We start from the raw sequence: 12,046 nt of genomic DNA on the forward strand, positions 1-12,046 counted from the left end.
ATCCTGTTAAATTCAACTTGTCTAGCACTCTTCAGACCATTAAGACATTCTTAAAGAGATGTTGCATTTTCTGATTACAGTTTTTGGCTCTTATTTGTGTAGTCTTGTGTTAACAGTCTGATTTTCAAGTACATTTCTTGGTGACACTCAGCTTTGTCTGTGTAGGGCTCTTACTACTAAGTACTTACGGCTGATAAATGCCATTCTTAACAGAGGTGATTTCCATTCTGCTTCGCTCCATTAGTTCAAAGTACAAAATTGCAATGAAAAGCTGCAATGTCCTCTTGGTAGTTTGACTCTGCTTTGAGTTCAGTGCTGCCCATATTTATCTAACTTACAGACTCATTTTGGGGGAAAAAGCCTCAATTTTATATACTTTTTTTTAACCTGCCAAGGTTAGGGACCCAGTTCTGTGAACACTTTTCATGCAATCAGTTCCACCAAATGCCCATCACCTGAGGAAAGAGAATGACCTGTTTCAGGATGGGATGTAATGCACAGCTCTGGTCATATTTTGCAGCCATTAAACTCAATACCATGGACTGTAGTGGGAAAAACCTACAATTCAGTTGTTTTAAACTGCCACAAAACCTCCCAACTGCAAATTTCATTGTGATTTGCACTGGTGATGGGGGAACGATTTTCAGGCAAGTGCACTTTTTTAGGATTTTGAACTTCTCATCAGCACCCCAGTAATTAAGTATTTATAGATGACAAAAATGCACCTAGCAGGAATAGACCCATTTGTTGCCTATGTGCTTCAAACCTTTCATGAATAAAGTAGTACCAAGGGTAACCTTTCATGAATACAACCTTAGGGATCACAGAGTGCCCTCAATCAATGCAGGGAACTCATGTTGACAGAGTATATGGGAAACAGATTGAGGTATTAAAGCACATAGCCTCTGGTGTTTTAGATGTAAATACTATAACCATCAAATATTTAGACTCTTATGTAAGCAGTATGTCATTTTTTTAAACAGTTACTGCATGGAATAAATCTTTAAGGATGGAATTTTCAGAAGTGCTCAGTATTGGCCTAACTTTGCTCTTACTGAAATCAATCATAAAATTTTCACAACTTTGGAAAAGGACTTTGTCTGTTTATATGTTTCCACAGCAGTAAGCACAATGAGTCTTGATCCTGGCTGGGGCCTTTTGACTCTGCTGTAATCTAAATAAATTGATTTATAGGAGATCAGTCAGATAAATGATGAGGAAACACACACATACATATAAAATAGCTAGGGTTTTTAAATGATGGCTTAGCAGTCCTTTGGACCTTCTTCATTATTTTCTCTTTGAATCCTAAAATTCTTTTGCCTTCTTTTATATTAATTTAATTTCCTTGTTATTAATTTTCCCCAGCATAATTCCACGTATCTTAAATTTCCAGTAAAGTACCCAGTCAATAAAATTTAACTTTCTTTCTTGCCGCAAACTAATCCCATTTAGTTAGCACAATAAACACATTAGTTGTGGGATCTGATTCATACTTTGTGACAGCAGAATATAACCTCTTCTCTATTTCCACAAAAGCTGTTGCTGATAAGAGTGATATGTAACCTACTCTATATTCCCAGGAACAACTACCTTTGCTAGACTGGGAAAGGGGAAGAGATTGCATTTCTTTTATGGGTTTGTAGAGTGGTTAGGTCTGTTTCTTTTGTTATTTCACAAGATTCACACAAACGTTAATTTACCCAGGGACTGACTTCAGAGGCAGTTATTTTACTTTCATATACATGCCAACCTCAAAACTGTCTAAAAACATCTTATTTTCTTCCAAAGAGCTACAGTAAGACCAAGACAAAACTACTCCTGCTTATCACTCAATGTGGGATTTTAAAAGGTCAATACTGCAATGTCTTTTTCCCTATTTTCTCCAAATAAAATACTACAAGTTATTGAAATGGAGGCTGTGGTTCCACAGACAATTCTCTAGGCATTTTCTTAGCAGCTGCTATCCTCATTTCCTCTCCCCTGCTCCAGCCACTTATTCCCACCTCCCTCATTGCTCCTCCAGCTGGACGCATACAGCTGGTTTTGGATATATGTGATGAACCAGACCAAGACTGAATCCTCTTTTTCCTCCTTGAAACTTTACTTTTAAACCGGGCCAGCTCCCAGTCTGGTCATCCTATGCGGAGTTGTACTAGCAAAAGGGAGGGAGCAGCTCTGAGGAGCAGATCTGCACAGGGCAAAGACTGCATCGACACACATCTGTGCCATGGGAAATATTTCTGAACCTCCAAAAGCGTTCTCACCAGATCCCTCAGGAAAGCAAGAACAAGCACACATTATAAAACTGGCGAAGGAACAAACTTCAGAGAGTAGCCAAAGTTGTAAAATAGGCCAGGGAAGGAATCAGGTAATGATAACAGCTTGTTCATCTTCTTTACCTAAATTCAGGTGATGTTATCACTAACCCTAGCCCGCTATGTATTTTATAGTAAGCAATTCTAGTCTTTCAGATTAGCAAGCTATATATATATTTAGTGCTTTATTCTCAAACTGTTTCACCACAAATGACAGCTCATTTCACAAACAGCTTATCTTATGGCTAAAGATATATAAATACATACTAAAAATGCTGCTGAAAGTCTCTGAATGTATAATGCAGCCTGGTAGACATGGTAGTGATTGTAACACTGCTTTGTAGACACAAATGTTAAAGAAACTTGGCAAGAATCAACACATTTTAGCTACTCAAAATTCAGATTTTCTCAGTCTTGTCCCCTTCTGATGAATGGAACATATGGGAGTATTGTTCATAAAACTTGCACTGCTTTTCTCGATGTCTACCAAAATTCCTCATCATGACAATATTTACCAAGATACATATAGATTCAAATTTGAATTAATTACCTAGAAGTTTTTCTGTACTCTCAGGTTTACTGGAAAAGAAAAACACTTCAGAAGCAATGTGTTGTGAGTATTTAACAGTAGATGTTACAGCAACAGAGGTAGTGGAGTGCTTGCTGGGGAAGGCAGCTATCCAGTTAAAAGCCATCAATGCTGAGTGAGATAAAAGACAGGGAAGAAAGTAGCTGCTTTGCCAAGAAGCAGTTTGAAATCTGACATCATAAACAAAACACATGTAAATCTAGACATAAATCCTCTCTCATATGCTGAAGGCTCCATAATATTTTAGCTAGCATTATTACTTACAAACAATTCCTGAAATAAAGCATCCCAACTGCAGAACAGCCTTTAACCTTGTGTTCATCCACTCAAGAACCATGTTATTTATTATCCTTTATCCCTTAATTATGGGGACTTCACCTACTGCTCTCTGCTCATTTGAAATGCAGAATAAAATACAATGGATGTCTGAAGACTTAACAGGTGTCAACCAGATATTTGCCAGCTACTGCTACTATTCTACTGGGAGGAGTTGCTGTTCTATAAATACTAATTAGAGTTTTGCACATGATCTTGCTGAAATACCTAAGGTGATGAGTGGCCAGTTGTTACTTTTAAAAGATTAGCACAATTTGAAAAACTAATGTCCCCAATGAGGCAATGCTCACACTAAATAATCAAGAGTTATAGCTGTTCTCTGCCCAAAGGGAATATTTGCTCACTTCATCATTTGGAAAATCTGCTGCCTCTCGAACAACTCACTCTTCTATTTCACTTTGAGAAACTTGTAAAACTTCGTGCAATCAATATAATAGTATGGTATACGTACTTAAGTGGTCTTCCACTGCTATGCCCACATGGACGGCTTTACTAACACTTTCCAAGGACAGAGCTTTTAGGGTGAAATCATGATTAAGGAACTGAAACAAAATTAGGTTGCATTTAAATGAAGCAGCAAAGAAAAACAAGATTATAGTAGTAACTGCATCAGCATAGCAAAAAATTAATTTCCTCAAATCCATCTCCCTTCAAATTCTTCACCTCCACAAAACAGACAAAGCAAACAGACCCAGGCAAAACAGAACAGGTCTTTATGATATTAATTGAGTTTTTATATTTGTAGTAGTCATTATTGAGGAAAAAAACCCGCCAATTCTCTAAAATCTTGGTGTAATACTTCTGAACAATCAGCTAATTTTAAGCAAAAATGTTAAGTGACCAGACACAGCCCATTCCACTGGGTTGAAATAAAATCCTGAGTTTCATCTTGTCCAATTTGCTATGAAAATCAACTGATGTAACATGGTGTGACACAGTGCTGCATTTCTATGTATGAGCTGTGATTCATTGCAGTCAAATTTGACTGATGCAACTGATTGATACAACCTCATACTATTTAGTGTCAACATAGCATGTCCACAAAAAACACAGAAAAATGGGTAGAGGGACTTGGAATTTAACCTACTTAGTTCTCTTTTTTTTGGCTCTATCCATCTGGGAATTAATACTCAGTAAATCTATGACCGTGTATGGGGAAAATAGATATCACTTTAATCAGAATTTATTTTTCTGTTTTTTTCTTTTTAAAAAATAATCTTTTTCTTTACCATGAAATCTGTTTTTTCCTTATCCTTCAGCATACTGCTTCCTCTTTTTAAGTAGCTCATTACTGGAAATGTTTGGCCTTACTTCAAAAGAGAAGAATATGTCAACACCAGAACATCTGTGTCCACATAGAGTGCTTTGATGACAGTGATATACTCCATTTACATCAGTAACACTGAGCTGAACCTTGATGCTGACTGCATTTAAAGATCTTACCCCACAGGGCAAGAGAATACAGGTCAAAAACGTTGATTTGTGTTTGACACACTCTCTACTTCAAGAGCATTTGGCAGTGATTTGTTCCAGAGTCAAGAATCAAAATCACAAAATGTTGCAAAGCTCGGAGCCATGTTTGCGTAACCATATTCAAAACAAACATTAAAATTCGCAGTCTCTGGAGGCCAATCTACTTTTGATATGCAGGATTTTGCAAGCAATATGGTCAAATGTTATCCTAAATACAGTGGGAACTTTCTCATTTAAATCAAAAGGGCGTAACTTGGGCTTGAATATCTGTTATTAAGAGGAGTGATGTACCTATAGCTCTCAAATGCAAAAAGGAAAACAGACACTTTATCACCCTAAAACTCAAACCTGACTGTATAAAAAAGGGAGTGGACTAGTTATGTGTGGCACAGGATTGCTTCTATCACTGTGGCCAGAGGAAGTTGGGAGAATTTCAGCATGGATCACATGCCTCCACAGGCGGGCACAATAATGATGAGTTCCTCAAATATTTAGTACAGAAGAGTTCAGAGATGAAGGACTGAGCTCTGTTACAGAATATTTGGAAACCATGGCTTCTGGTAAACTTCCTTTTAACTTGATTTTAAAGCCTTTTGTGTTTCTTCAATTTTTTGTAATTAATATATCATTTTCTAATTTAATTACATTATATCCACTAACCCTTTTTGCTGACTTAAATCTTAGTATAAGGTGGAGAGTTCCAATACTTTCCTTCCACAATTCTGAATCCTGAGTACCCTTGTGTAAACCTCAGCACTTTTGCAGCATTGAATGATTCAGTATTGCTTACTACACTAATATATACGATGCATCAAACAGGTTCAAATCGATGCGGCTGGATATTGCCCTGTTCATGTTCAAGGACCACAACTACCTGTATGCTGCATTAGCAACTGTAAGTACTAGTAAATTCTATTTCAGCAAACAGAGAAAGAGAAAATTTTGTTTACAGGTTTCACTAGAATGCCATGGAAACAGATACAGAGGTAATTGTAAAAGGCGTAATCCAAATGGAAGACAGCTTTAATAGAAAGCATATATCCAAAAATAATGTATGTGTTTTCCCACTTGGAAAACACATGCATAACTCCTATTAATATCAAGACAGAAAATTATACTGAGTAGACCCCAATATCACTAAGGTCCCTGATAACAGTATGAATTAATGTGCACCTTCAAAGTACAGCAAGATGTTTTCATACACAGAGTATTAAAAAAAAATAAAAATACCTTAATAGAATAATGATCTTTTTAAAGAAAAAAATTACAGCTAGAATTTCTGAAACAGGATTAAAGTATGGTGGTAGCCCTGTACAAGGAAGCTGCTCAGCACCTGCTGCCTACACTGTGCCTGGCTCCAGGCAATGTTATTCATTCCTCACTTTCATGGGAGCAAAATACACCCCCTAAAAATATAAAACACAAAAATAAATAGATCTCCGGGGAAATGGAAGAAAAATCTGTTTTAAAAATAGTGAAGGAGCCTATATGTTCTAGAAAAAGCCGATTTTGCATTGTTTTGTAAGATTTACACGTTAATTTGAAACCAAAGGAAGGCATAAAATTTGTATGAAAGCAATATCTGATTTATAGATAAACTTAACACACAATATACTTAGCTGCAAATGCCAGACCCCAGTGAGAGAAGGAAAAGGTTTTGAAAAATGATTAAAATATGCTTGATAAATGTGGCCCTGAAATGCCCCAAAAGATTTTTAAGTTAAACAGTAAAGACAATTAGCATGACTTTTGCTACAAAAACACTAAACACAATGGATTTTTTTAATTAATTTTCAATGTTATTACATGCTCCTATTGAGCTGGAATTGACTCCATCCACTAACTGTACTGTGAGACAGCTCTTCTGTCCATATGACCTTACCATCTAGATAAAAAACCAAATAGCCATTCTGTTGGTCATATGAAGAGGAAGCCATCCAATAACAATGATCTTATGACCACCAAAAGTTAATGTCTTGTGGGTGGAAATTTTGTGACAGTTGAAGTATTTAAGAAAGATATAAGGCTCGGATAATGTGCAGCTTGATCAAATGTATTATTAATTAACCAATAAAATGTAGCAGCTGTAAAGGCTTACAAGAACACATTACTGTACACTTATGGCCTAACCTCACTATCCATATTCAAACAAGTCTCCTAGCTAAAGGCAAATCATATAATTCTTGGGAGTCCTGCATGCATTAGGACCATTAGGTTTACATATTATTATTCACAGTAGACGTTTCATTACATTTGCTTTGAGAAAATGTACCATCTATATGGGTATTCATGTGTTTCATATGTGCATGCCTTTCCATGTTGTATATACTGTGTAGCTTACAACCAGTTGTTCGGCCTCCTTCTGCCTTAGATAAATCAGACCAGATGCTGCTCACTGACATAAGGTCAACAATTCACATGGAAGAGCTCACATTCTTCCACTAAACTCCAACCACCCCAAAACAGGGAGAACAAATCCAAACAGCCTTTCAGAACCAGTCCAGGCCCAGTCCACCTCCCATGTTATTTGCAGGCTTTGTTTGGGAGACTGCTAGCTGACACAGGCCAAAACTGGGCCAGGGATTGTCCTAACAGTTGGATGGCAAGAATGTCACTGAAAAAAAATTTGGCCCAAGCCCTGACTGTTCATTTTCCTTGAATGGACATCACTTCAGTCATGCTGCTTGAAACAAGGCACTACAACACACCATCACAGCAAGGCTGGAAGGGGCCTCCAGAGTTCGTACATCTGCTCCAAAGAGAACCTGTCCTCACAAAACTGTTTTTGCATCAAAGTTTTCTCCTACTCTTACCAAAGGTGCACGTGAGCCATAAGGTCTTCACTACAAGAAAGTGCTAAGTAAAACACTTTTATCTCATTAAGGAAGTCTTTGAAAGGATAACTTACCATTTTGGTCTGCTTGTGGATTTCACCATTGGAGCCATCCCATCTCTATAGAGGCTTTTTGTTTTACTGAAGTTGACAACATTGAAAATTACTCTCTGGGAAAAAAAAAAAAAAAGAGGTCAGGTATAAATTATGAAAGAGTTTATATGTGTATTGCATGTATCAGCTGCATAAAAATATACACAGAAAATATATGGAATAGATGTGTATCTTATGAATTAGTTACTCTCTGTAGATCTCAGATAATGGATACCCTGTCTGTTCCTAGTATTTTAATAGTCCATGTTGTTTTACACTGCAGTGATACACATGAAATGTATGTTTTTAATTTAATATGCTGATTTTTTTCAGTAGATATCCTAGCCATACAAAGAAATAGGTTACTCAAATATGAAAACAGAAAAGCATGTCCAGTTTGCTGCAGCTGGTGTTAGAGAGGTTGGTGGAAAGCTGGGAGACAGGATAGCAGTCCTCATGAAAACCTTCCAACTGCTTCACAGAATCATAGAATAGAATCATAGAATCATTTAGGATGGAAAAGACCTTTAGGATCATCAAGTTCAACCATTAACCTAACACTGCCAAGTCCACCACTAAACCATGTCTCTAAGCACCACATCCAGACAACTTTTAAATACCTCCAGGGTCGGTGACTCAACCACTTCCCTGGGCAGCCTGTTCCAATGCTTGACAACCCTTTCGGTGAAGAAATTTTTCCTAATATGCAATCTAAACCTCCCCTGGTGCAACTTGAGGCCATTTCCTCTTGTCCTTTTGCTTGGGAGAAGAGACTGACCCCCACCTCCCTACAACCTCCTTTCAGGTAGTTGTAGAGAGCGATAAGGTCTCCCCTCAGCCTCCTTTTCTCCAGACTAAACAACCCCAGTTCCCTCAGCTGCTCCTCAGAAGACTTGTTCTCTAGACCCTTCACCAGCTTCGTTGCCCTTCTTTGGACATGCTCCAGCACCTCAGTGCCTTTGTTGTAGTGAGGGGCCCAAAACTGAACACAGTATTCGAGGTGCGGCCTCACCAGTGGCAAGTACAGGGAAACAAGCACTTCCCTAGTCCTGCTGGCCACACTATTTCTGACACAAGCCAGGATGCTCTTGGCCTTCTTGGCCACCTGGGCACACTGCTGGCTCATATTCAGCCGGCTGTCAACCAGCACCCCCAGGTCCTTTTCCACCGGGCAGCTTTCCAGCCACTCTTCCCCAAGCCTGTAGCGCTGCATGGGGTTGCTGTGACCCAAGTGCAGGACCCGGCACTTGGCCTTGTTGAACCTCATACAGTTGGCCTCGGCCCATCGGTCCAGCCTGTCCAGATCCCTCTGGAGAGCCTTCCTACCCTCCAGCAGATCAACCCTCCCGCCCAACTTAGTGTTGTCTGCAAACTTACTGAGGGTGTACTCGATCCCCTCATCCAGATCATTGATAAAGATATTAAACAGAACTGGCCCCAATACCAAGCCCTGGGGAACACTTGTGACCAGCTGCCAACTGGATTTAACTCCATTCAACACAACTCTTTGGGCCCAGCCATCCAGACAGTTTTTTTACCCGGCAGAGTACACCAGTCCAAGCCACAAGTAGCCAGTTTCTCCAGCAGAATGCTTCATCTCTTAAAGCTTCTTCGTTGCTTCTTTCAACCTACTTGGGCCTCACACAGCACCAGGAAAAAATAAAGATTTCTGATTTTCTTTCCCCAAACAAAGGAATATTTCTCTTCACTTCCCTTGGCAAAAGGAAGAATTTTTGTCTGCAAAAACTGTACAGGATACCTACATAGTAGAAACTGCACGTAGCCATCATTCATTTGAATATGATAGAGAAGAATAAAAGAGTCCAACTCTGATCTTGGTTTAATAATTGGGAAAAATGTAGCTGATATTTAACAGTTCAAAGGAAGAGCAAAATCTAGATCTTTACTGGTAATGGACTGATACTGAAAGTAAATTCATGCTGGGAGAAGAAAAAACAGAGACAAAACCTTCTTTCTTACCATCTGTCTGCTGTAAGACATTTTATGCAAAACTACTTACTTTGTTTCTGTTAAGAAAGTCTAGGTTGGATCTAGCTCATCTCATGTAGTACATTTACTTTTCAGTTGTTAAATCCAGTATACCTGGTTTCTCATAGTCTTTTGATATCCAACATTAATGTACACAGAAAAAATGAAATATGAAGACTAAATTAATTTTGATATAATGTTCCAGGATATACTAATACATTCCATTTGTACCTCTCTCTTTAAATTTCTTTTCCACAGGTATCAGTGAAGACAGACCACTAAAAATGATATTTGCCCCTAGGTATTCACAAGTTTGTTTTTAGAACAAACTATCGTTAATATTTACACTCTTAAATAATGGTTCATGAGAAGTCTGAGAATTAAATGGCCACCGTTTGAAATCAAACAATTTTGACTAAAGCAGTAAGATCAATTAAGCTTTCATATGTAAAATTTTGCAAAAACGAATCTGGACCTTCCAGGCAGTCTGCTCAGACAATAGCAAATTATAACATTAAAGTGAAAGCAGTCAGCAGTGGGACACTGACAACAGGAGCTAGGCACGTTTACATTTATATGTGGGGCAGGTAGGAATCCAGGTAAATTATGTAGCCCTAATTAAGTATCTCTGTACTCAGGAAAAATTAAGAAAGTTTTTTGGAGGTGAGGTAGTGCTACGTACGCAAACTCTGCAAATTAGTCAAAATCTAAGAATAACCTGTAGGTTTTACTGAAACTGACTCAAAAAACTGGCAAGTTGAGAAAACCACTTTCTTAAAGATGTTAATTCAATTTTGCACCAAAGTTAATGAGCAAACTACATATCCCTGTATGTGAGTTTTCATGTATTTTGTCTATTGCAGCATTTTGAGATTTTCTAATGGTCATGAGATGAGCTTATTTTTATAACTCTTGATGAAAGCATGCACTTAATATTCAAAATGTTACATTTGTACTTTTAAGTATTTAGGATATTGCTTATCTGATGAAATATCCATCTTGGAATGTCTCTAGTTATTTTCCATCTTCTCATGTTTACAATGTATGGCTCTAAGATAGATAAAGATATTTAGGTCTCTGTATGTTCCATGGAAGCATTTTCCTGTATTAGAATGCTGAGTTTTTCCGCTGTTACTTAACTCTGTTCATATTTGTGAAAACAAATTAAGTTGCAACAAATTGGTTTGTTAATCTTGATGTTTGCATGGAGTGAATGAAACAAACAAGATCTCCAAAGCAATTGCCTTAAACTTTGGATGCAATCATGTCACTGTTGGAAAGGGAAAGTTGCTAATTTTGTTACATACTGACTCAGAGCAGACAGCTGGTAGAGAATGTTCTTACTCCAATCAAGCTTATTTTGTATAATGAGTTGGGCAAATGTACACAACTGGGTAAGCAACGTATATAAAAACAAAAATATGCAGCTCATTTAACAAAACACTGCAGATTATAACATTTCAACCACTCATGTTCACCATGGAGTAAGCAGTTAGCAATGCGTGCAGTTCTCTCAGCATGGTATATAGTTAGATTGGCAGAACCGAAAATTTAACAGCACAGAACAGAACTTTATCAACATACACCACTGAAGTAATAAAGTACACAAACCGAAGCACTCAAATAAGCAGCTGAACTCAGTCAAGTATTCCTGGTGATAGTTAAAGCAGTCCATGCAGCTCAGTCAGTGAAGTGTGCAAAAATGTAATGACTACAGAATACACACCTTAGTCAGAAAAATATGCAGCTTGCTCAATAGGGTATGCAAACAGCTTTGAACTGAATGCTATAATAAAAAGGCTGTGATACAGCAATCAAACGTTTGCTGAACAAACCTAATTTTTAGTCTAATTTTTGTATATACTGACATTCATTAACACACCCGTTATACAATGTAAAGAGCAACAGGACTAGATACACACTATGCACATTAAGAGACTCTTTCATAAGAAAATTATCACTATTCTGTATGTTTTTATGAATTATACAGATGTACAATGGGTAGCATTTAATAAGCAGTATAATTCAGAAACTCAAAAATGAAAAAAAACCTAGTAATTTTATTTTTTTTTTAAGTGTCAAGTTAAGAAAGTAAAACCAGATTAAATGTACTTACAAATTCCCTAGAAATTGCTCTGGTCTCCAGAGCATCAATCCAGAGAAAAATGGCAGAAACGTTTACAATAAAAATACTTGTATTCATTTTGGAGGGTATGAATACCACTAAAAGAAGCAATATTCAAACTGATGCTGTACTAGAAATGGTAATTGTGAGATTTCACTTCAGTTATGATACATTTTCAATCTGCTGCATTATTCTGACAAACTGATCTGCACCTTCTGGGTCGGTGGAAGAAGCACGGTGTAGAAAAGCCTCTCAGGACACCACCAAGTAAAACCACGCTATTTGGGGGA

General features: G+C 37.6%; 1 protein-coding gene across 6 annotated transcripts in view; it reads right to left on the minus strand.

The window, feature by feature from the left end:
• The window catches only part of LOC128147873 (BEN domain-containing protein 5), a 980,343-nt gene that overhangs the window by 719,784 nt on the left and 248,513 nt on the right, over positions 1-12,046 (minus strand). For all 6 annotated transcript variants that reach the window (XM_052801053.1, XM_052801052.1, XM_052801049.1 and 3 more), the window contains exon 4: positions 7,625-7,719. In XM_052801053.1, coding sequence (XP_052657013.1) covers positions 7,625-7,719 — 95 coding nt within the window. The remainder of the gene's footprint in view (positions 1-7,624; positions 7,720-12,046) is intronic.

This window comes from Harpia harpyja, chromosome 11 (assembly GCF_026419915.1).
Source record: "Harpia harpyja isolate bHarHar1 chromosome 11, bHarHar1 primary haplotype, whole genome shotgun sequence".
NCBI classification, from domain to species: Eukaryota; Metazoa; Chordata; class Aves; order Accipitriformes; family Accipitridae; genus Harpia; species Harpia harpyja.